Genomic DNA, 24,955 nt, shown 5'->3' with positions numbered 1-24,955 from the left:
GCCCAGAACTGAGCTCAGCGCTGCGCTGCTTGTCACCGAACCTGCGGGGGCGGCTCTCCTCGCACGCACGCGGAGGCAGGCTGGCAGCGCTTGGCGCGGGCACGGGCCACTCTGCGAGAAGGCGCAGGGCGGCGTGAGCCTGTGGCTGTGGCCCCGCCGCGGGGGGCCCCGCGCGCCCGTGCCGGGGTGGGAACCCCAGGCGGCGGCGGGCTGGGACTACGGCTCAGAAGGAGGCTCGGCTCGGCCCGGCCCACGGAGCAGCAGCCGGCGTCTGCCCCTTCCAGCGTCTACCCCTGTCCCTGCCACTGCTGCTGCCGCCGCCGCCGCGCGCCCGACTCGGCGAGCCCCAGCCGGCCAAGAGGCGGGTCACCCTCCTCCCCAGGAAGCCCCAGGCCTCGGCAGCAGCGGATGGCCTCTAGCCTGGGCATCCTCCGCTTTCCCCGCTGGGTTTTTAGCCGAGGAGGGGGCGGGGGCTAGCTCCGAGGGGAGGGGCGCGGGGCGCGTAAGGGCTCAGTCTCCACCCCTCTCTGGTTGGGGAGGGGGGAGAAAATCTCCTTGACATTTTTCACACTTTGAAGCCGTTGCTGCAGCCGGTGTAGTCCGTCCTACCAGGGGGGTGGGGAGCACGGGCCGGAGGAAGAAGAGGAGGAAGAGGAGGAGGAGGAGGAGGAGGAAGAAAGCCAAGAGGACAAGGGGGAGGGGGTCGAGTAAGCCAGCGAGCGAGCGGGGCAGCCAGCCACATGCCTCGCCTTGCAGCCTGCCCACCCCGGCACCTGTGAGCCGAGCCGCCGCACCGAGGAGAGGCGAGGTGGGCAAGGCGGGCGAGGCCCCTGTCCTCCCGGCCGGCTGCCCAGATCCCCCAGGCAACAGCTTCTAGCCACGCTCGGCTACTGCTACTGCCACCGGCTTTTAGCCCCGGGTTCGCCTCGGTGCTCTCTGCACACCCAGCGTTCGCTCCTCGGGGATCTTCCCCCCGCCCCAGCCCCGCCCCGCCTGGCACGGGCACGCCGAGGCTACGAGTCGGGGGGCACCGTTAGGCTTGCCTCCTCGTCTTTCCTTTTCCCACCAGGATTTATTGTCTGTGGAGCCTCCTGGGGGTGGGGAAGGAGGTGCCGCTACCACTGCTGCTGCCGCTGCTGGTGATTGGGTGGCCGGCCAGGCTTGGCACAGACTAGGAGAGTTACCGCTCTGCTCCCACCCCCAGCCTGCTGCTGGTCGTTGCCCGGGTTTCCCCTCTCCACTGCTTCCCATGGGAACACATCCAGCAGTCCACCTGAAGGGCATCAGCATCATGGTCTAGCCTTGGACCTTCCTGGAATCCCCTTTCTTGCTTATCCTTTCCTCTCTAAGAAAAGGATTAAAAAAAAAATTCTCCACTCCCACTCTACTGCGGACCCGGGAACACACACACTTTAAGGAATAACCATTTGCAGCTGAACGTCTGGAGCCCTTGGGAGACTCATGGATAGTTCCTCCAGGAGCCTGCAATGTGAGTACCCCACTTCTCTCCCTGACCCGTTCCCTTCCTTTGGAGAGGGGCTACTGCAGTGGCCAGCCTCAGCTCGATGCCTTCTTGCTCCAGGCGCAGGGAGAAGGCGTGAGAGCAGCCCGGCTTCCTCTTGGGCGGCGAGTCCCGGGGAGGAGAGGGTAGGCAGATCCATCCCTGGGCTTCCCACGATCGCCCGGTGCCAGCTGCTCTGGTGCTGGTGCACTGGCTGCTTCTCTCGGGGGCTGGCCCCTAGATCGGTAGCAGATTGCAGGGGGGAGGGGGCGGCGTTTAAAAGGTCTTGGCTTGCGGTGGTAGGGGTAAGTGGGTGGACTTCATGGCCAGAGTAAGTCTAGTAAAGGGTTACATACTGCGAAAAGGGTGTGGGGAGAGGTAACCAGAAGGAGACACTGCTGGAACAGTTAGCAGTAAGGAGGTCCAAGGTAGGGGTTCTTAACATCAGCTTGGAGATCGCACCGGCAGCTGTTTCAGGGATTTGCCCCAAAAGGCTGGAGTGGCTGTTGTGATAGCTGCGGGCACACACTCGCTCACTCGCGCTCACGCGCGCGCACACACACACACACACACACACACACACACTTGTAGCAAGGGAACATTAACCCTAGCTGCTCACCCCTCTGTTGGTCCCTGAGGTGCTGTTACTGATTTGGTGCTTGGGTTGTAAAGAAAATGTTTCAAAGCTCTTTGTTTGGCCTGGGAGCTGAAAGGGAAGGGGTTCGGGTGCAGGGGTGCAGAGGGGCGAGGGAGAAAAGATAGGGGGTAGTGGGGTGCAGGCATGCATTCAGAGGCAGAAGGATTTCCCCCTCCCCAACCCAGGGACCTTTCCAAACTCGAGCTTCGGTTCCCATTGGGCCTCGATCCTGAAGCTGAAGAGAGTGGGTAATCCTGGACTCTTTCGATTTCAGCGCTTTTGTGCCCTTTCAATATCTCTGCGTCCGTTCTCCCAGCTGGACTCCTCAGCAAGCCGGCTGTGTTTTATAGCCTCCACTGAAAGAGTGAGAAAAGGAATAACAATAGTATTAATAACTGCACCCTGAATGCCAGCCCATTGCATTCATTACTATCTATCTCTGGTCTTTCTGTGTCTGCACAGAGTCGGCAGTCTCGAGAGGGCTGCGTTATTATCTTTTTAAATAGCTTTAATATGTGTCTGTTTTTATTAGTTGGGGGATTGCTTTCCACATTACAGCACTCAACTGCAAAGGGGGGCGGGGGGAGGCTGAGAAAGAGCCCAGCCTCCACCCTCCCTCTCCTCCTGCTCTGTCTCCTCTCCATACAAAGCAATTGGGGGAGGCGGGGTGAAGTGCAGCTGAGGTGGGGGCTAAAGGAAGGTGGAGATGCGCTTGCCTAACTCATGGAAATAAACGTCAACCGAGCCTTCTCTTTAGAAAAAGGGATGATGGAAACTCTCCCAGGTCCCATCCTTCCAAGGAGAGAGGGAGGATTGCTAAGACATCTGCTTGTGTCTTCTGCTTACTTTAGCAAGATACCTTCAATTTGTTGAAATCACCTGAGGTGGTAACTGGGTTACTCTGCTTTCCTCTGTACTTCAACCCCCGGTTCAGCGTGCCGGGTGCAATTTGGACCTCTGGATGGGAGAGAAGTGGTATTGTAGACCAGAGCCTTCGAACCTGGGGAAAGTGTCTAGGCACAATAGAGATATCAGAGCGTGGGCGGGAGGAGTGGAAGCAGACCACGTGATCCCTCCGGTGGGCAAGATGCACTGCTGGGAACTTGATTTTCTTTGTTCCTGCCTGAGCCTGTGAAATGTCATGCGTCCAGGCGGCTTTATTCCGCCTACAGAGGAAGAATAAAGTTTACCGCCTGTAACAACGGAAAGATATAGATGCGCAAGGAGATGGTTATTTTGAGGTGGTGGCGGGGGAATCCATTCAGCACCTTTTGAATAAGGCTTGCCCTTCTGGAAAGGCAGTCGAGAAGTTCCACAGCTCCCCCCACACACGTGGGTATCTCCCGTGGTCCTGAACCTCCTACCTCCTTCTGTTAGATGTAGGCATCACGAGCTTCCCTAGACTGAAAGGCACATCCATTCCCAGAGCCAAAGGAAGGCTTCTGAACTCTTCCAGGTTACAAGGAGGGACCTGCCCTGCTGGGCAATGTCACTAGGCGGCAGATGCTGATGCTGCTAGGTTCTAGGGTACTCAAGATGCAAGAAGATGCAGACTTCAGCACTGGGTTTTGCTTTTGTTTCTAATGAGCTAGGACGGGAACGTGGTTGAGGATTGATCTTTAGGAATTCCTCTGTCTGGACAAGTGAAACAGCAGCTAGCATACTACCAGACCGTGCTGAGGTTGAATTTGGACGTTCTCCAAAATGGGGTTGTCCAAGGGGCCGCTCTCACTAATTGGGTATATATATATATATATATATATATATATATATATATATATATATATATATATACCCATACATATATTGCACAAGAAGTTTGAATGGCTGGGCGATGACTCCCATTTTTTATTTCATCATTTTATGAACAATCCTAGTGAATCGAAGTTTTATCATTATTAAAATAGGAGCCTTTGTGCTCTGAAGCAAATGTTGGTGTTTCCCAAGAAAAAGGCAGCCATCGCTGGCACATTCTGGGGGTGAGTTGTTCATGCACCTTTTTAGTCAGTTATTCGTGAAAAGACGTGAATTTACCATGGCAACCCCTACATTTTCCAGCACATGTGACTGCACACATGCAGTGTCAAAAATAGAAGCACCTCCTTAAAGGCACACAGACTCATTCATTAAAGTGAACAGCCCTGAGCACAAGTTGTCCAAAATTGCAGAGCTGTTTGTGACTTGTTCTATTTAATTAATCAAAATTCCAACGAATACCATGCTTTTATCTTTTATTTGGTTTTCTTCTACAAATGCAAAACTCAAAGCAATCGATTTTAGTTGATAGGCTGTTCTTCATTTTCTTTTAAAATGCCTTTTTCATCTAAGTGAATCAACACACTTAAGGATACAGGGATTAATCCCAATATACTAAGGACAGGGAAGAAGAAAAGTTGTCAGCCTTCAAAGAGCTCATAGTAAGAAAAGATGCTGATGGATAATTATAATGTACCTTTTTGGGGAGGAAAGGGAGCTTGGGATTTCCTTGGTGTAAAGCATTTCCCCCAACCAATGCACATCCCCACTTTCTTTCCCAATTTAGATTCTTAGCTCTGAGAGATTGAGGCTTTTAAGGGTCAGAGTATTTGTCAGAGTACTGACTGGAACTCAGGTCTTATTGATTCAAAGGCTGGCTCTCTATCCACCAAACAAAACTGTCTCTCCTAATATACAGCATTATATCATAATTAAAACTGGCATGTATAATATATATCCATGTGTATATGGGGGGGATAAGGTTTTAAATATATTATCTTTTGGGATCTTTACAAAAACCCTCTTGTTATGGATAAATAGCACAAGCATTTCTATCCTGATTTGACAAATGTGAAAACTGAGGGTGAAGGAGGTTGAGACACTTGCCCATGAGCACACAGTTAGTAAATATCAGAGACAGGATTTGAATCCTGCTCTCCCTGACTCTAGAATATCTTTGCACCACACTAGCCTTCTTCTCAAGTATATATATTTTAAAAGTATGATATATTACATTTGAGGGTAAAATTCATGTACAACCTTAAATGAACAAATGTGGGATCCTTGATTAGCAATATAAATTGAGGTGCCAACTCATTGAGCTGCATGTTTTTGTCTGCAGAGTCTTTTCCCACCTGGTGATTGCCACAGTGTCTTGCTTAGGGAACAGAACTTTGTCTCACTGGGTGCCACCCAAAGCATTGCTTTCAGAACTTTCCCTTGCTGTGATCTTCTAGCAGAGGCTGAATAACCTCCTGCTGAGGATGTGAGAGAGTCCAATTTTACTCTGGCTCTCTTCTGAAATGCTCGCCTCTGGGGATTCTTGTAGTTTTCAGGCTCTGTACTCCTGCTTCTCTCAAGTTTTTCCTACTTCCATCAACACACATTTGAACTTTGAGTATGCATCTGCATAATTTTGTGAGGTTAGGGGTCTTCTATTGGCAGCCTCCCCTCAATTTCTGCCAATCAGCAGCTGCTTCTGGGGCAGTGGGTGGCCACCCAATCCATATGGATCAAAGGCAGGATTTGACCTCAAGGCTTCTTGAATCCAAGACTGGCTTTCTAGCCACTATCCCCCAATGTCTCCCTAGGGCTTTCCAAAGAAAGCAAGAAAGCAAAATAATAGAAAAGCAAACAAACAAGAAATCCCCAAAAGGTCTCTCTTACACTCAACCATGTTCCATTTTGACAAGATTTAGGAAAAGATAAAGATGCTTTTTATTAAAAAAAAGAATTAAAAGAGTAATAACAGTTCATTTTTTGTTTTTCTTTAGCTATTCACTACTTTGACATGATAGGGTATCCCAAAAGCCTAAGGCATTTTCAAGTTCTTATTAACTTCATACTATACTAAGACTTTTTGCTTATCCTGTATATTCAGTTCATTTAAACACGTATCAAGGGACAGCTAGATGGCACAGTGGTTAAAGCACCAGGACTGGATTCAGGAGTACCTGAGTTCAAATCCAGCCTCAGACACTTGACACTAGCTGTGTGACACTGGGCAAGTCACTTAACCCTCATTGCCCCGCAAAAAAAAAAAAAAAAAACAAACCCAAAAAACACCTCCGAACATTTAAACACGTATCCAATTTCATCTGTGTTATGTACCAAATAATGTTATAGTGGGTTCAGCCAGTTCCAAAGGATTGTAAGATTTAGAACAGAAATGGACCTTAGGGATGAATTAATTAATTAATCAAAAGATACTTATTAGGGGCAGCTAGGTGGTGCAGTGGATAGAGCACCGGCCCTGGATTCAGGAGGACCTGAGTACAAATCCAGCCTCAGACACTTGACACTTACTAGCTGTGTGACCTTGGGCAAGTCACTTAATCCCCATTGCCCCACTCTCCAGAAAAGTTACTTATTAAATACTATGTGCAAAATATTATGTAAAGATATAAATAGAAAAATGGAGACAGTTCCTAAAGTCAACATGTGTCCCCCATGAGAATGGGTGGCACCATACTTCTAGAAGATCTCAACTGCAAGTCAGATGGAATGTTCCCATGTTCCTTAGGGTGAAATGGTAAAAACACATGATGATGCACGTTCTTTAATGTTATCTCCATTGTTAAAACTCTATCTGGGATCTCTGAGGATTCTAGCTAGCTCTGGGAGCCTCTGGTGGTAGAACTCAGTTCCTTCATTTTGCGGGTGAAGAAATTGACCTTCCTCATAAGATTGTCCTTTCTCTCCATTAAGAAAAATTGCTTGGCATGCAATGAATAACTACTTGGAGGGAGAACCCATATTCCTTAATGTCATTTAATTATAAGTAACCATATTGCCATTATACTTCTTGAAATACATTTTTGGGGAGAATTCTTTTTCTTTGGGGGGATGAGTAAGCTGGACTTATATGCAAAGGTACTACTACTAAAGGGACATTATGATAGTCATGCTCTGCTCTGGTGTTCTGGCTCTAACCTAGGATCTGGCCATGCAGATTTGGCTAGTAGGCATACATGTGTTCAGTGGCAAAGTGGATAATGTACTGGGCTTATAATCAACAAGATTCATCTTTTTGAGTCCAAATCTGGCCTCAGACACGTGCTTGCTGTGTGATGCTGGGCAAGCCACTGCCTGTTTGTCTCAGTTTCCTCATCTGTAAAATGATTTGGAGAAGGGGGCGGCTAGGTGGCGCAGTGGATAAAGCACCGGCCCTGGATTCAGGAGTACCTGAGTTCAAATCTGGCCTCAGACATTTGACACTTACTAGCTGTGTGACCCTGGGCAAGTCACTTAACCCCAATTGCCCTGCAAAAAAAAAAAAATGATTTGGAGGAGAAAATGTCAAACCACTCTAATATTTTGGCAAGAAACCCTAAGATGGGATTGTGATGAGTCACACATGACTGAAACAAAACCATATGATTTCAAACTGGCTTATCTGGAGTAGAAGCCCTTCCCTGTCTTATCATACATGCACACAAGCCATCTTCCTAGAGCCATAACATTCCCCCTATTCATCTATGCCTATTGAAATATGTGACTCTTCTTTGAAGGCTCAGTTTTGCTGCCACCTCTTTCATGAAGCTTCTCCTGATCGCCTGCCTGTTCTCGAACTAGCTCTTCAATTTTCTGAAAATACATTGTCTTGCTCTCTCTTTTGCCATGATCTCCTCTCTTTAATCAACTGAGAGGGCCCATTGATTGTATCTCTACAATTCTTACACATCTGCTCATTTCCTTCCACTCATGAAGACCTCACACTGTCACCTAGATTTGTAATATCCTCCTCATTGTTCTTCCTGAATGGCCTCTCCCCTTTCCAACCCATCCTACTCACAAGTGCCAAAGTCATCATAAGCCCACAGCACAGGTTGGAGCATGTCATTCCCCTGCTTACAAAGCTTCACTGGATTCCTCTTGCTTCTAGCACAAAAATAAAAAGAACCCTTTGGGCCATTTATAGCCCTTCATTATCAGACTCCAGCCCACCTTTCCAGATGTGTGTTACTATGTTCCCTGGACTCTCGGGTTTAATCAAGCTGGCCTACATGTTCCTCATACTTGATATCCCATTTACCATCTCTGTGTATTTGCACAGACTGTGACCCATGTCTGGAATTCTTCCTCTATCAAAGTCCTTTGAGAGCAAGGACTGTCTTTTTGCCTTTCTTTGCTATCCCAGCTCTTTGCACAGAGCCTGGGAAGGACTAAGTGCTTCATAAATTACTTGTTCACTTTTTCTCCTTGTCTCTGTCTTAGAATCAGCAGCTTCCTTTACATGACAAATAAACTACTACTGCCTATATGAGTCCTTTTCTCTTTCTTTTGGGCACTAATGCCCTGTGCACCCAGACATCCTTTTGCATTTATTTTGCATCTGTTTGGGATTAGAATATGTATATGTATGTTGTTTCTCCTGATAAGATGTAAGTTCCTTGAGGGGAGGTAGTTTTTTTTTTCTTTTTTTCTTTTTTGTCTTTGTGTAGCCAATGCCTCACATAAGTACATAACTAATATGGCTGGATGCTTGTTTTATTGATTATCACACACTACCTTGTTTCCTACTTGTTTATATGTCACATCTTTCCCTACCATTTTTTTTTAGATTGTAAGCTTCCTGAAGGCAGGGACTATGTTTCTTCATCTTTGCCTCCCTAGCAGCTAGCAAAATACATTTCACATGAGAAGCATTTTATGAAGTGTTATTGAATCACTGAATCTCTTTTGGGTTAACATATAGATAAAGTGAATTAAACTTACCTTCATAAACTCACTAGCATCATTCTGTTATATGAATTTAATAATTCATCAACTAATATTTATAATTGAGAATTATCACAATCAAGAGAAAGTACATTTTAATTGTACTTTTCTGCCTTTGAGAATTGATGAAAAAAAAAATCACCTAAATCCCATCTTTGGTGAAATGTTATCCTACATTATTCATTTTGTCTTTAGCTTTGTCTTTAGCAAGCATACGCATTGAAAAATATTTAACTGATATTTAGTTTGATCACCCATGATAGGCTTAATACACATATTTTCTTACATTTAGTATATGTAAAACCAAAAATGGTGCTAAAAATAAATCATGTTGAGAAGATGACACAAGTTCATTAATGCCCCAGAATGCCTTCCCCTTACACATGTTTTCAACCAAGATTTAAAATTTAGGCCTAAAACAGAAAATCTCTATTCTTACAGGGAACATCAGATGGAATTATTATAAAGTAGGGAAGAAAGAAGAATGAAACCCTTGGTTTCAGCACTAGACCTGTTACTTGTTATATGATGTTGATAAAATAATAATAATAATAATACCTAAATTTTATATAGCATTTTAAGGTTTGTGAAGCACTTTATAAATATTGATTTCATTAATCATTATAACAACCAGGAGAGGGAGGTTGTATTATTATCCCCATTTCCCAAATGAGGAAACTGAGTCAGAGAGAGATTAAGTGCCTTGCCAAATCAGGCAGATAGTAAGTGGTGTGAAGACTCAATTGAATACCTGTCCTCCTGACTCCAAGCTCTAGTGCTCTCCTCTCTGTGATCCCCAGCTGCCTAAAGGAAGAGAGCTTCTTTTTGCTATGTGTGCCTCATTAAGTATCTTGGAAGGGCTATTAGGTCACATTTGAAAAAAGTGTTTAAGGACAATGGCACTACTTTCCATAACAAACACACCAACACAAAATAGCATATATTGAAGCAGGAATAAAATGTGATTAAAGTAGACATAAAATAATATTATTAAAGTAGGTATATATTGCTATTCTGAAGCTAGGGTGTGCACTGATACTTTTACTATATTAGAAACCTCTTCAGTGATGCCAGAGCACTTTAACAGTCTTCAACCTTGATTCTTCTCTTGGGATTCTCTCATCTTGTCCAGAAATGGGCAGCTGTTTGGGATATTTCTTAATGGACACAAAAGGACTGATAATTCCAATAGCCCATCTCTATTCAAAGGAACATTTAGTGTTTTGTTTGACAATAATGCATCATATGAGTTCTATGACAGTTATTTAATATGGGTGCAGAAAAGACAGTGGCTTATCTTCATGGAATAATTAATCCATGACAGAAATCCCTAATATGCTATTAGAATCTGTCATGTAGAGGAATGTCAAGGTTATTTTAAATAAAGCCTATTTTTTTTAATTCAGAAGGCTCTTGTGACTTTTTTGAAATTCTGATGATTTTCTTTATAAAGAGACACCTGAGGAATTGTAAGAAAAGCACCTTGCAAGGGCTAACTGTAACAGAACCAGAACCAGAACAGAACCATTTTGGTGTCCCTTTAAAAACAGAGAGAATAAGTGCAAGCAATGATGCTGAGGATTCCAATCAAATCCCCTAGCTTGCTTACTGTGTCAAGCATGTACAGACAGACCTCAAAAGTCTCTATCATGCCATGGTTTTCATATAGAACTTCAATGTTGGCTACAATTGGGACAACCACATCCAATCCAGTGAGCATATAAGTGCCTACTATGGGCCAGACACAACTGGTGTTAGAGATGCAAAGACAAAATTTAAAAAAAAATCCTTGTCTTCAGAGAGTTTACATTTCACTTGATTACAATGTGTATGTGAGTTTAATTTTTTTTTTGCTCCTCAGGTGGACAAGGTGTTAAGAACATTTTAGAGAAGTAGTTCACTACAGTTATCTCCTGCACCATTAGTATCTGGTCTACAAGTGGCTCATAAACCTTACTTGTGCATAAAAGACTATTGAGCACAAAGAAAACTGTGGCATGCTTTAGGAGATACCTGTAGAAATAATCACAATAAGCATAATGGTGCTGGTTGAGGTCAAAGGCTGTATTGAGTAAATAAGGGACAATATTTTATAATTTAATTGGCAGGGATGCCTAGACATTTACTGGTGAAATAAATAGGAAGAGGAGATGAAAATGTGTGCTATGACAGAAGATGCTGGAGGAGGTAGGGAAATTGGTTGAAATTATCAAAGAAGATTATGGGTTAAATTTTTTTTTGCAGGGCAATGGGGGTTAAGTGACTTGCCTATGGTCACACAGCTAGTAAGTGTCAAGTGTCTGAGGCTGGATTTAAACTCAGGTACTCCTGAATCCAAGACCAGTGCTCTACCCACTGTGCTACCTAGCTGTCCCAATTATGGGTTAATTTTAATCACCCAGAAAAAGGTTTCCTGACCCTGACTCTTGACCAGAAATTTAATGAGTAAATGTGATTTGGTTTAATATTAGATTATGAAATTGATCTGTTTCCCAATTTTTGTATGATATTAGGAATGTGAGAAAAGGGCAGGGTAAGGTACTCTCTAGGTGTCAAGGAAGTTTGTGTATGTGTGTGTTTGTGTGTGTGTGTGTGTGCATTCATGCAAAATATATGAGTAATGAGTATGATGCTATAAAATTCCCAGGTAGAATTTTTAAAATTAAATAAACCACCACAGATGATGCAGTTAAAATACTTTAAAAGTGGAATTAAGTGGACTTCCTAACAACTATTGGGAGTAAGATTTCAGATTTTATGATATTTAATCACCATAGTTTGGAAACAGATAACTAGTTCTGAAGTCATCTGGCATGATTGGTGCATCTGGTTTTACATTAGTGGGGGAAAAAAAAGAGACAATTTGCCATGTTGAATCAGAGTCAAAGGGAATGGATAATATTTAGTGTAAAATCAAATCCATAGATGAAATCACCTCCCATGTCCTCCATGTGAACAGTTGGTTATTTTACCTTTCCCCAAATTACCATGTCTGTTTTGTTTAAAGCTAGCGTATACCTACACATACACATACACATACACATACACATACACATACACATACACATACACATACACATACACATACACATACACATACACATATACTGCCTACTTCCCCATCCTCTCACCCTTCTATGTACTGAATACAAGCTTCTTTGGTGCAGATATTTTTTCACTTTTGAATATATGGAAACTAGAATAGTTGCTGGCAGAGAATATGCATTTAATAAATGCTTGTTGATTGCCTAATTGCATCATAAAAGAGAAGGTGGTGAAACTGAACATATATTTTCATAATTGTTTCTTGATTTTTAGTTCTGTGTTTTTGGGTAGCATTATCTGTGCATAATCTAGATAATGTTAGACAATGGCCTACCAGTGTTATTTACAATGCTATGGTTTCAATATTTTAAAATCTAGTTTTACAAACATTAGAATTCAGGCTATACAGAACAAGCAGGGAGATGAGCAGTAATACAGTGAATTGGATCAATGTCAATAGCCAGCATTGATGATATTGCATTTTGTCATGTCTGATCTAAATTTGGGTTGGAATTTTCAGGTATTTTACCTTGTCTTTTTGCTTCCATTTGACTACCTCTGGGCATAGTGATGCCCTGACAGAAATTCCCTAATGCATCCAAATGAGGATACATGTATTTATGCAAGAAAATTGGCTTTAATTCTGGTACATATGATATCATTCTCAACCTGCATTATGTGATACCAACTTTTTAATAAACATGAGAATATTATTTTAATTTCTCCAGAATTTATTGAGTAATTATGGTGTTTAGAGAAACCTAATGTAAAATGAATGTTAATTGATAGAAAAATGTCACAACTCCTTAAACCTTTAAAGCTTGATATATCCCTTTCTTTATTTTGGGGGTCACCACTGTTATTTCAGTGGGGTCAGAATTTTCCTGAAGAGGAAACTCCTTCCAGCAATGAGCATCTTTAAATAGTCTGTAACTTATCATTTTACACAGTTGCCTGCAGCACCAAATGGTTAAGTAATTTACCCTGAGTCCTACAACCATGATGAGACAGGTATTCCTGCTTCCAAGGACCTTTCACTAATTGATCATTTTAACTTCCTCTTAAGTGAGATTATTCAAAATGTTGCCCTCCCCACCTTAAAAACATCAATTCAATTCAACAAGTATTTATCTAGAGAACATCTACTATTTATGGGAAAGGCACAGAGAGGGAGAGGTGATAGGGATGCTAAGACAATAATAAAACAGGGCCTGCCCTCAAGAAGCTTACATGCTGCTGAAGTGAAACATTATGTACACTAAGTAAAGATGAAGTAGATCTAAAGCAAAGGAAAATGGAGACTGAGGTGGAGAACACTAATAGTTGGGGAAATCCGCAAAGGTCCCAAGTAGGAGATAGCACTTGAGATGAGCCTTGAGGGGATCTAAGAATTCCAAGGAGAAAAACCATCCTTGATTGCCAGTGGCCTAATGATGGGACTGTAGAGTGTGACATTTGGGACAGATCTTAGAGTCTAGGTTTCTCAGTTTACAGAAGATATTCAAGTCTCCACATAATATTTGATATCAAATCTCATTCCAAAACCCTAACCCATGTATACTAGAACCCATTGACTCTTGATATGAATACTTATCCATATCTAATTCTATATCAAGTATTTATCAAGAAAAAGCATGTTGTTAAGAAAATGCAAATTGCCAAAATTAGAATTTAGAAAACACATACATTTGAGAGTGATTAGAGAAAGGAGGCTACTCCAGAAAGCTCTGCCTCTGGAGACAGAGTCTCCACTTACTTTTCATCTATTACACTTACTATTAGTGTGACCTTCTGTTAGTAACTTAACAACCCTCGGGCTCCCTTTCCTCATTTATAATATGAGAGTTGACACAAATGGCCTCAGAGCTTCCTAGTTCTATTATTATTTCTCTTTACATTAAAATGTAATTCAATGGAAAAAAAACCAAACATGGTTTATTCTCACTCAGGTGAGTTATATCCAGCTTTTCAGGAATACACATATTTCTTTAAATGAGGAGCACCTGAATTTGCCCCAGTGACCATTGTCTTAGGATAGTGAGGTCAATCCTAAGATGGCCAGAAGCAGCTAGGAAGAACCTCAGAATGTATCTAGTCTACTGGTACCTGAAAAAGAACATTCATTTGTATAGCAACAAATGCTTAAGACTTTTTTAAATGACCAAATGGCTATATTGTCTATTGGTACATTTGCTAAGCTTTTAATTTGAAGAATAATTTTCTTCATCCCAGCATTCAGCATACTGTTCCAGGACTGGTGGGTGGAAAGGAACAGAACATATTCCTGTATGAATGTGAACCCACTCACCATTTTTCAGGAAAGAATCTGAATGTCCTAGGAGGAGAGAGGATGGTATCTCTCCATACTGCTCTAGGCAGTGGGACCCACTATCACAACCTCCAAATGAGGGAGATCAAGACCCAAGCTTTCCTTCAACAGCAACTCATTCCATTTTGTCATATGCATTTTGGACAAGCAATAGGGTGAGGGTGCCTTACCTTCCCCTTTTTTCAAACAGACCAACTCTTAGGAATGGGATCTATGCCATGGATGCTGTCACAGGCATTCAGGAAGCTTGGCGCAACCCTGCTTGCCATAGAGTTAAACATTGATCTATCTTGAACCTCAGCCAGGGGCATTAGATACTTATGGATCAATAAAGCAACTGTAAGATACTCAAATCTGTAAGTCCCATGGGATGATCCTCAATGTATCAGAGCTTTGTCTTTCCATAACAAAAAAAGTGTTTATCATGTGTGATACAAAATCAATGTTCACACTATAACTCATTTATAAATGTAAGATCACATAATCAATAAATTAAAATGTATTAACTCCCTACTATGTGCCAGGCACTATGCCAATCATTGGGGTTATAAAAAGGAGGGCAAAAACAGTCCTTGCCCTCAGGGAACTCACAGTCTAATGGGGAAGACAACAAATACACATATACACACATATGTACATACATATATACATACATGCCTATATGTATGTGTGTGTATGAACATGCTGTATATGGGATAAGTAGGCTAAAATTAATGGTGGGGAGGCACTCAGATGAAGATGGGCTGGGAAAGGTTGCCTGTTGCCAACATAACTTGAGTTGCAGTTTAAAGAAAGCCAGGGAAGTGAATAGGTGGAGATGAGGCGGGAGAGCACCCCAGGAACAGCCAAAGGAAATGCCCAGAGCCAGCAATGGAGAGTCTTGCTTAGGAAACAGGCAGGAGGTCGATGTCACTGGATCAAAGAATGTGGGTCAGGGAGGGAGGAATAAGAATACTGGACAGGGAGGAGGAGGCATATTATGAAGGACTTGGAATGCCAAAGAGAGCATCTTGTGTTGGATCCTGGAGGTGATAGGGAACCACTGCAGTTTATTAGTAGCGGGCTGAACATGGTTAGCCCTGCAGCTTAGCAGAATCTTTGTGGAGGCTAAATGGAGAATGCATTGGACTCAGGGGAGATTTGAGGCAGTCTCTCCCAACAGTGGACTATCAATCAATCAATCAATCATTCAATCACTATAACACTTGTGCTAATAGCTTAGCACAGTGCTAAGCTATTACAGTAGTCAAGGCATGAGGCAATGGTGACTTGTACCAAATTGGTGTCAGTGTCTGAGAAGAGAAGAATGTGGATATAAGACATGTGGCAAAACTGAAGTTGACGGGTAATGGCATGTGGCAGGGAGAGATACGGAGGAATAAAGGATGACTCCTGGCTTGTGAGCCTACAGGTCTAGGAGGATGGTGTTCCTCTCTAAAGTAATAGAGAAGTTAAGGGGGTACTTTTGGGGGAAAGATAATGAGTTCTATTTTGGACATTTTGAGTTTGAGATCTTTACTGGACATCTAGTTCAAGATATCAGAAAGGCAGTTGAAGATGCAAGATTGGAGAGGAGTAGAGAGGTTAGGGCAGGATAGGTGGATATTTGAGAATCATCAGCATAGAGATGGTCATTAAGTCCACAGGAGCTATTGTTGTTGCTCATCTTTTGTTTTTGTTTGCTTGTTTCACCTTGTCCACATTCCTTTTTTATTTTTTTGGCGAGGCAATTGGGGTGAAGTGACTTGCCCAGGGTCACACAGCTAGTAAAGTGTCTGAGGTGGATTTGAACTCAGGTCCTCCTGACTCCAGGGCCAGTGCTCTATCCACTGTGCCACCTAGTTGCCCCTCATCTTTTGTTTTTGAAGAGAACCAATGACGACACATATGATGTCTTGACTTGCACATGAATTGGATTGAAGTGAGGCAGAGTTGCACAAAAGTCATTACCTTCACTCTGTCTTCATGAGTCATGGAAGTCCAGTGGCAGGACAAAAGTCAAGCCAGCTGGCCGTGGCCTCAGCTGTAGTGAATAACCTTTACTTTCAGATGAGGCCCATCAGTTGCCCTCAGCCTGGTTTGGCCTGTCTGCCAAGATAGTTTACTGGGGTGCAGTCACTGCACATGGGCTATGGGGGGAATGCTCCCCCAAAAGGAATTTATAAGAAAATGGCACAAGAGTAAAATCAAGTGTGTCTGGAGCCTGTCTAGACATAGCAGGGCACACTGGCCAAGCAGAACAATGGTCCCCTAATCAGGAGTTCCAGAACTGAAAGCATCAAGTCTTCCAGGGCATGGTGTCTGCCTTGGTGGTGAGGCAGCTGGCCAGTCATAAAAGAGATCAGGAAGGACAAAGTGGCTAAAGTCTTAGACCAGACTCTATTCCCTCCTCTCTAATCTACTAACCCTGTGGTGTAGGTGCTATTTTAGCCCCATTTGTACATGTAATTAATGAATGTAGCCCCGTTTATGGTTAAGGAAACTGAAGCAGACCAGGGTTAAGTGACTTATTCAGGATCACACAGCTATTAAATGTGTAAGACCAGATTTGAAGTTGGATCTTTCTGAGTCCAAGCAAAGTGCTTTATCTGCTGCTACCTATTCTTATACACTTTAAACTGCTAAATGTGTCCCTTACTGGTTGTATGTTCACCAAATCTATTCCTCTGATTGTTAGGAAGGTTTTGTTTCTTCACATCAATGTTCTATTTGCCTCTTTGTAACTCCACCCATGATGCCTCTAGTTCTTGGCTTTAGGGTCAAAGAAAACAAATCAAATCTTGCTTCTATGTAATCATGCTATAGATACTTAAGGGCAACTATGTTTTCTCTTCTCCAGCAAAACCAACCCCCATTCCTTCAACTAATACTATGTAATGTACTCCAGACCTTTCATCATCCTGGATTTGATAATAAAACTATAAAGAATTTGTACAAGAGAAGACTGTACCTTGGTATAGTGATCAACCTAGTCATTCAAAAATCCATGTGTACCCTACCTTAAAACCATCTATTTCAGCAGTGATTGGATTCATTCAACCAACAAGCATTTATTAAACACCTGCTATATGTCAAACATCATGGTTGTTCCTGGAGAGCAATGTAAATCAAAGGACTTACATCGTTGCAAGAGGAAACAAAATGTACACATAAATAAAGATGAAATGTATGCCCAGTAAATACACATGAAATTTTTTGTGGGGGGGTGGTGTGGAGTTGAGTACACTAGAAGCTGGAAGAAGCATCAGGAAAACCTTCATTTGGAGGAAATTCTTGAGCAGAGTTAAAGGGAGCTCAAGATTATAAGAGAAGAAGAGAATGAATGAGTGAGTGAAGGAATGAATGGATGGAAGGGAGGAACATTTAAATATTGCTTTGTGCAAAGTACTGGTCTAAACACTGTAAAATTAAAATTAAAAACATTTCCTACTCTCAAGGAGCTGACAAGAATACAGACTGTATAAAGACAAAGAGCGAGAAGATAAAATTCTGTGTATGAAGAATAGCAGCTTTACTCTTCAGAAAAATGATGATGATGATATAGCTAGCATGCTTATGGTGCCTTATAGTTTGCAAAGAATTTTACAAATGTTATTTCATATGCTACTCACAACAACCCTGGGAGAAGTTATTGTTCAGTCAAATTTGACACTTTCTGACACCATTTGGGGTTTTCTTGGAAGAAATACTGGAGTTTTTTTTTGCCATTTCCTTTTCCATCTTATTTTACAGATGAGGAAACTGAGGCAAATAGGGTTAGGTGACTTGCCCAGTGTCACATAGCTGGTAAGTGTCTGAGACCAGATTTGAACTCAAGATGATGAGTCTTCCTGAATCCAGACTTAGGACTCTATCCACTGTGCGATCTAGCCATTCCATGGGAGATGGGTGTTTTTATTATCCCGATCTTAGAGATGAGGAAATTGAGACACAGGTTAAGTGACTTGCCCAGAGTCACAAAGATAGTAAGCTTCTGAGAGTAGACTTGAACTCAGGTCTTCCTGCCTCAGCTTCCCACCCTCTGCCTTTGGATGAAAGGTAGAGTAAATACATAAATAGGAGTAATGTGTATTAAGTCTAAAGAGGCAGCTAATGCCCGAGTTGTAAATGGACTGTGTTTACCCAACAGAGGAATTTGTACTTGTTCCTAGGAGCACCAAGGAAGCCCTGGAACTTTCTGAGCAGAGGGAGTGATGTTACCAGACTTGTTCTTTAGAAAACTCCCTTTGGCAGACCTGTGCAGGATAGTTTGGACTTTAGATAAGAAAGTGGCCTGAGTCAGGGAGACCACTTAGCAGGTTATTACAGTATCCCAGGCAATAGGTGACATGTTGGATTAGACCTGATCTATGAATGGAGAAGGAATAGGAGCTCTCAAAGCAGAATGCACAAAATCTGCCAATTTACTGGACAGATTGGGGGAGGGAGATGGAAGGTGACTCCTGTGCTTATTAGTACAGGGTGTGTACTCATTTATTGCACACTTGTTGACCAGCTCTCAGACCACCAACCTAAGTGCCAACCAGGGGGATGGTAGACAGTGAGATCAGAAAGAAGCATGGGTTTATGGGGCAAAGAATAGTTCTACCTTGGACATATTTTGAAGCCTCTGAAAGCAGGCATCTTATTGACCATTGAGATGTGCTACCTGAGAGTAAACCTGCCAGCCTCCCTGAGGCAGAACACCTGGGGTAGAAACCAGGCTTGGGGTGAAGTATTCCCATTCACTTCAGCAAACAGAAGATGTGAATCTACTGTCCTGGACATTGTATACTTGGGATACTAAGCCAAAGAGGAAACTGTCAGCATACTTGACAGATTAATCAAGCTGCCTAGCAGGACAATTTGCAAAGCAAACACAAAATCCATACAAATAAATTATGTGGGGGAGAAACACCATTTATGTGGAGGAGGGGGATATCAGGAATAGCATCTGGGAGAAGGAGTTGATCACTGAGCCACGACTGGAAAGGTTCAGGGGTTTCCAAGAGACAGAGCTTTCAAGGGTACTGAATGTTTAATATCTTGTTCCCAATCCCGGCTCTTATATTGATGTTGGACTTGAGCTTCTCAAACACGAGCCAAAACAGTATCTTTTGGCTTTGAATCACATGATTCCTTGAAGTCAGTTGCCTCCCTGCCATAGGAGGTGACATTGCCACCATTCTCACTATTGCTTAATCTAGGAATTCCATTATTTGTTTAGACATAAATGACAAGAGCAAATATAATTGTTAGCTTATGGGGGGAACCTTCCTTTGGAGTATGCTGTGGACCTCTGACTATAAGTTCCAGTGGAATAGGACATTGGAGAATTCTCACTGTGATTGAGCTTGCTAACATGAGGAAAAGTCAGCAAAGAAGACCAGAAAATAATTTTGGGAATAACAGATCGATGAGAGATTAAAGAAATTGGTATGATCCAGGGGTGGGGGAGGCAGAAACTGAAAGAATAAAGGAAATCAGTCTTGATTCTGTTTTTTGTTTTTTTTGTTTTTGCAGGGCAATGAGGGTTAAGTGACTTGCCCAGGGTCACACAGCTAGCTAAGTGTCTGAATCTGGATTTGAACTCAGGTCCTCCTGAATCCAAGGCCAGTGCTTTATCCACTGCACCACCTAGCTGCCCCCAATCAGTCTTGATTCTGAAAAATATCTCCCAGGATTGTGAAACTGTGGGCTTTAAAGCATTACAGGCCCTATTTTTAGATAAATTTAAAATGTCTGAATGAGTTGGTTCAGGCCCAAGAAGAACTGGCAATTGTGTACGTATACAAATAGCCATAAACCCCAAACCTCACAGGCCTGGGAAAAAGGAGACAAACTAGAAAGGGAGGGAGGCAGAAAGAAAAGATCTGGGTTCAGATCTTTGCTTTGCCACTAAATGACTGTGACAAATCACTGGCCTCTTGGGGCTTTGAGCTCTTTTTCTGTAAAGAGGTGAGTGTGGGGGCAACTAGGTGGTGCGATGGATAAAGCACTGGCCCTGGATTCAGGAGGTCCTGAGTTCAAGTCCGACCACAGACACTTGACACTTACTAGCTGTGTGACCCTGGGCAAGTCACAAAACCCTCATTGCCCTGCAGAAAGAAAGAAAGAAAGAAAGAAAGAAAGAAAGAAAGGAAGGAAGGAAGGAAGGAAGGAAGGAAGGAAGGAAGGAAGGAAGGAAGGAAGGAAGGAAGGAAGGAAGGAAGAAAGAAGAGGTAAGTGTGAAGGGGATGATCTCCAAAGTCCCTTGACCCTCTTAATCTATACTCCTTGCTAAAGTGAGACTGTTTTGTGTAATAAAAGGAGTCCCAAGATTTTTTTCTGGGATGTAATGGGGGGGCAAATGCCAAACCTGAATGGATTTGACTTCAATTTTCTACTTACAGATGGTACTGGTAGTAGGACATCATTTTAGGAGAGGGCTAGAGAAGGCTCATACCCTTTTGTATTCATCCCCTTGTCTAAGCTGAGGAAGAAAAGCATTCCTTAGGCATGAGCATCTTTCACAGAAGCTACTAGTGAGATAGAGCTGCTACCTCATTAAAAAAACAATGACTTCAGGGGGCAGCTAGGTGGTGCAGTGGATAGATCACTGGCCTTGAAGTCAAGAGGACCTGAGTTCAAATCCAGACACTTAATACTTACTAGCTGTGTGACCCTGGGCAAGTCACTTAACCCCATTTGCCTCACCAAAAAAAAAAATTACTTCATTCACAACAATGTAGTCTTGGGGGTGGGAGGTATATATGCTTAATACAGACAAATTAGACAAGAACAGTGCCCCCAGATCTCCAGGGACTTAGATTCACTGGGGATTTAGGACACAATCTAGTCCCATTTCTTCATTTTTTATCATACAACCAAGGCTCAGCCAGAAAAGTAAAGGCAAAAACAATTGACAAGTATTTGTGAAGAGCCTACTATGTGCCAGGCACTGGGATTGCAAAGACAAAACTGAAATAGGATCTTATGTTGCTGCCTGAGCTCAGGTAGGGATGTTTGCATGGACATGAATCCACATAACCAAAGCCATTTACAGGCACAAGCATCAGGGTCACAGAGTAAATGATGGACCTGTGATTTAAATAAAGTTCTTCTCATTCCCAAACTTGTGTTCTCTCCAGTGCTGCCTCTCTCCAGGATGCAGCCCTGAATCCTAGATCAGGAAGGAGCCTCGGATGTCCTCCCATCCAACTTTTTACCCCAAGTCCCTCACTTCCACATCTTCATTAGCAGTTAACTCATCATTTGCCAGTGGAATTCATCCTATTTTCAGAAGCTGCCTCCTAGCACTTGCCCCTTGGGCTCATCTTTGTCCTTTGTAGCCAAGTAAAATCAACCTAAATCCCCCTTCCACAATACCACCCCACACATAACTAACTTCAGAAATGACCAAATCATATCAGAATCCAATAAGATAAAGTGAGTTAAAGCACTTTGCCAAGCTTAAAAGCCACCATAAAGCCAGCTGGCAAATACTCCAGCCAGACACATACTAATTTTCTTTTCTCCAGGTCAAATAGCAGTTCCTTCAACAGATCCTCCTTTAAGGTATGGGAATAGGACACACACCCCAACAACAATGAATGGAACTAACAATGCTTTACACTTGATTCTTTCATCAGGTGAGAATAGCTTTTCTATTGATTTACAGAATCAATACATCAAAGGCATAAACTAGGTGTGAACTGCCTGGTTCATCAAGTGAAAGTAAGATTCAAGTTCAAACCTAGAGGGAATAACATGGATGAAGTCCCAGAAAAGACAGAAGGGAAAGGGATCAAGGACATAAAGCAAAGACTTAGAGTTGGCCAAGGAAGGCATTGTAATTAGCAATCTCCTTTCTCTCAGCAATCTTGCAAGATATGCAGTACATATAGGGTCATTCCCATTTTGCTGATAAGGAAGTTAAAGCTTATAAAGATTATGTGACTTATCCAGGGTCACACTTCTAATAAATTTGAGAGCTGTAACTTAAACTCAAGTGTTTTGACTCTAAGCCCAATGTTCTTTTTAGGACATGACACCAGAGAAATGTATATTTATGTAATATACAAGTTATTTGTCATGTATAGTTTTGAGGATAGTTTGTAATACTTCCTAAGCCTTATAGTCATCTATAAACATATGATAACAATAATATTTAGCATTTACATAATAAGTGCTTTAAGGTTTCCAAGGTGTCTTACATATATTATGTCATGGCATCTTCATAACATTGCTATAAAGTAGTGCTTATTATTATTCCCATTTTTTTGGTAAGGCAATTGGGGTTAAGTGACTTGCCCAGGGTCACACAGCTAGTACATGTCAAGTGTCTGAGACTGGATTTGAACTCAGGTCCTCCTGAATCCAGGGCCAGTGCTGTATCCACTGTGCCACCTAGCTGCCCCTATTATTTCCATTTTAAAGTGACTTGCTTGGGGTCACATAGCTACTGAGTGCCTAAGGCTGGATTTGAACTTCAGTCTCCCTAACTCCAAATCTAGTGACTCTATCATTATGCCTTATTATTCATATGCTACTTGGTCATTACAACCAGACTGTGAGTATAATTCTTTCCATTGCAAAGAGTAGGAAACTAAGGGTCAAAAATCTTAAGAGACCTGTTCAGAGTCTGAAGGCATAAGCAGCAGAGTCTCCTGAGTGTAAGGCTTGGGCTTGTCCCACTTGTCCCATGGTAGCTTCCTCCATTTCATATCATTCTTCCCTCATTTAGACCAGAGACAAATGAGGGGTATCTAACCAGGTATAATAAGTAAAACTTCTTAAATGGACAGCTCCTTACTAAGTACTTATTCAAGGTATCCATTTGGAAAGGCCTTTTATATAAAGAAGGCTTTGTAGGGCCTCTTTTAAAAAGTGGCCTAGAAGCAGCTAGGTGACAGAGTGGATAGAGCACCGGCCCTGGATTCAGGAGGACTTGAGTTCAAATCTAGCCTCAGACACTTGACACTTACTAGCTGTGTGACCCAGGGCAAGTCACTTAACTCTAATCGCCTTACACACACACACAAAGAGGTCTCCAAGATATTAAGGATACTACCAGCAAAAATGATTGCTGGGATGGTCCTTTGGGGACCTCTGATTCCTGAGGCTTCTGACCTTGCCAGGTTGCTGGCCACCTGCTCCATGGATGTTGATGTCTTTCTCTAAGGAGTCACCAAACCCTGGGGAAATGGGAGTTTTAGTCAAAAGCTTCCTCCTTCTCTCCTCAATCAGCTGCATCAAAGGACACATTTGGGTGCTCATCTTACAAATGTGTTGTGTGGCAAGTTTTGTACTATGAGTGTTGGATCAATGATGTCATTTAAAAGGAAGTGAAGCTGTTTATTTGTTTTAATCACTTATGACTATGAAATGGGTACATTTTCCCACATCAGTACTGTGACTGTGGCCTGCAGACTAGCCTCTCTGGGATCTGAGGTATTGTCCCTCAGCAGGATAACTCCAGAAAAGCAGCACAGTCTGAGGGGGAAAGCTCTGGATTGGATTTGGTGGGTATGGGTTTGAAAAGCTGTCTCTGCCACTTCCTGGCTCTGAGGCCTTAGAAAAATCATTTCAGCTCTGTGACCTCCTTTCCTCCTCTCTTAAAAAAAGGCATTTTACTTTTTCATTAAAATATGTAGGGTTAGATTGGGTAAGTCTGTTTCTCTGCCTCTGTCACTGTTTCTCTCTGTGTCTATCTCCATCTCTGACTTTTTATGTATCTCTGTCTCTATCTCTCCCTCTCTCTCCTCTCTTTCTGTCTCTCTGTCTCTGTCTCTCTATTTCTCTCTGACTCTCTCTGTCTCTGTCTCTGTCTCTCTCTGCCTCTCTCTCTCTCTCTATATATATATATATATATGTATATATTATGTTAGATATTATTATTATCACACTTATAGAAGACTCTAAGGCAAGGAGGTATTTCCTCACAACTATACATAAGAAATCACTTTCTTACATAAATGTACATTTCTCTGCTGTGATATAGTGAAAAAGAACATTTGGCTTAGAGTCACAACACTTGAGTTTAAGTTACAGTACTCAAATTTATTTGCTGTGTGATCCTGGCTAAGTCACATACTTTTTATTTGCTTCAGTTTCTTCATCAGAAAAATAGGACTGATAATATAAATATACATACATATATATATACATATGTGTGCATGGAGGGAGAGAGAGAGAGAGAGAGAGAGAGAGAGAGAGAGAGAGAGAGAGAAACAGAGACAGAGAGTTGCAGTCCTGAATGGCTGGCATGTCCTCATTGGCTAGGTTGCTCAGTTGGTTTCTTTTCCATTGTACATGAGACGTGCAGTTTTCTGTGCTAGCATGTCAGGAGGATACAAACATGCTATCCTTTCTTTAGGAGGTCAGATGATTATCACTCAAGCATATCTTGGTGTTGGACACAAATCAATCCTAAGGGATGTGAAAAGCCTCCAAGTGCCTCATCCTCAGGAAGCATGAACGGACACATCAGTCTGTGCAACTCAGCTCTGATGTGCTATTACAACCTTAGGAAAATTATTGAATTCATGGTGGAACGTGCCAAGGGCTGTGCTGAAGGAGAAAAGTAGAAGAAGAAAAGCTCAGCAGAAATCAGCTGCTGCCTGGTGTGCTCTGAGCATTTGGGGTCTAATGGAAAAGCAGTTATGAAGTGCCGACTTTGTGCCAGGAGCCATCATAAGTGTTTTAAAATATTCATCCTCACAATAATCCTGGGAGGGAGTTGCTGTTGTTATCCCCATTTTATAGTTGAAGAAACTGAGCCAGAGAT

At 42.5% G+C, this 24,955-nt stretch overlaps 1 protein-coding gene across 1 annotated transcript in view; it reads left to right on the top strand.

Moving 5' to 3' along the window:
• Positions 1–1,366: 1,366 nt before the first annotated feature.
• LRRC7 (leucine rich repeat containing 7) overlaps positions 1,367–24,955 on the top strand; it is a 574,557-nt gene continuing 550,968 nt past the window's right edge. The window contains 1 exon segment of the mRNA XM_044002921.1: positions 1,367–1,489. Within this exon segment, the coding sequence (XP_043858856.1) occupies positions 1,488–1,489 (2 nt within the window). The 5' untranslated portion in view covers positions 1,367–1,487.

This window comes from Dromiciops gliroides, chromosome 4 (genome assembly GCF_019393635.1).
Source record: "Dromiciops gliroides isolate mDroGli1 chromosome 4, mDroGli1.pri, whole genome shotgun sequence".
NCBI lineage: Eukaryota > Metazoa > Chordata > Mammalia > Microbiotheria > Microbiotheriidae > Dromiciops > Dromiciops gliroides.
The sequence above is the reverse complement of the archived record's forward strand: the minus strand, read 5'-3'. Positions and strand labels throughout refer to the sequence as shown.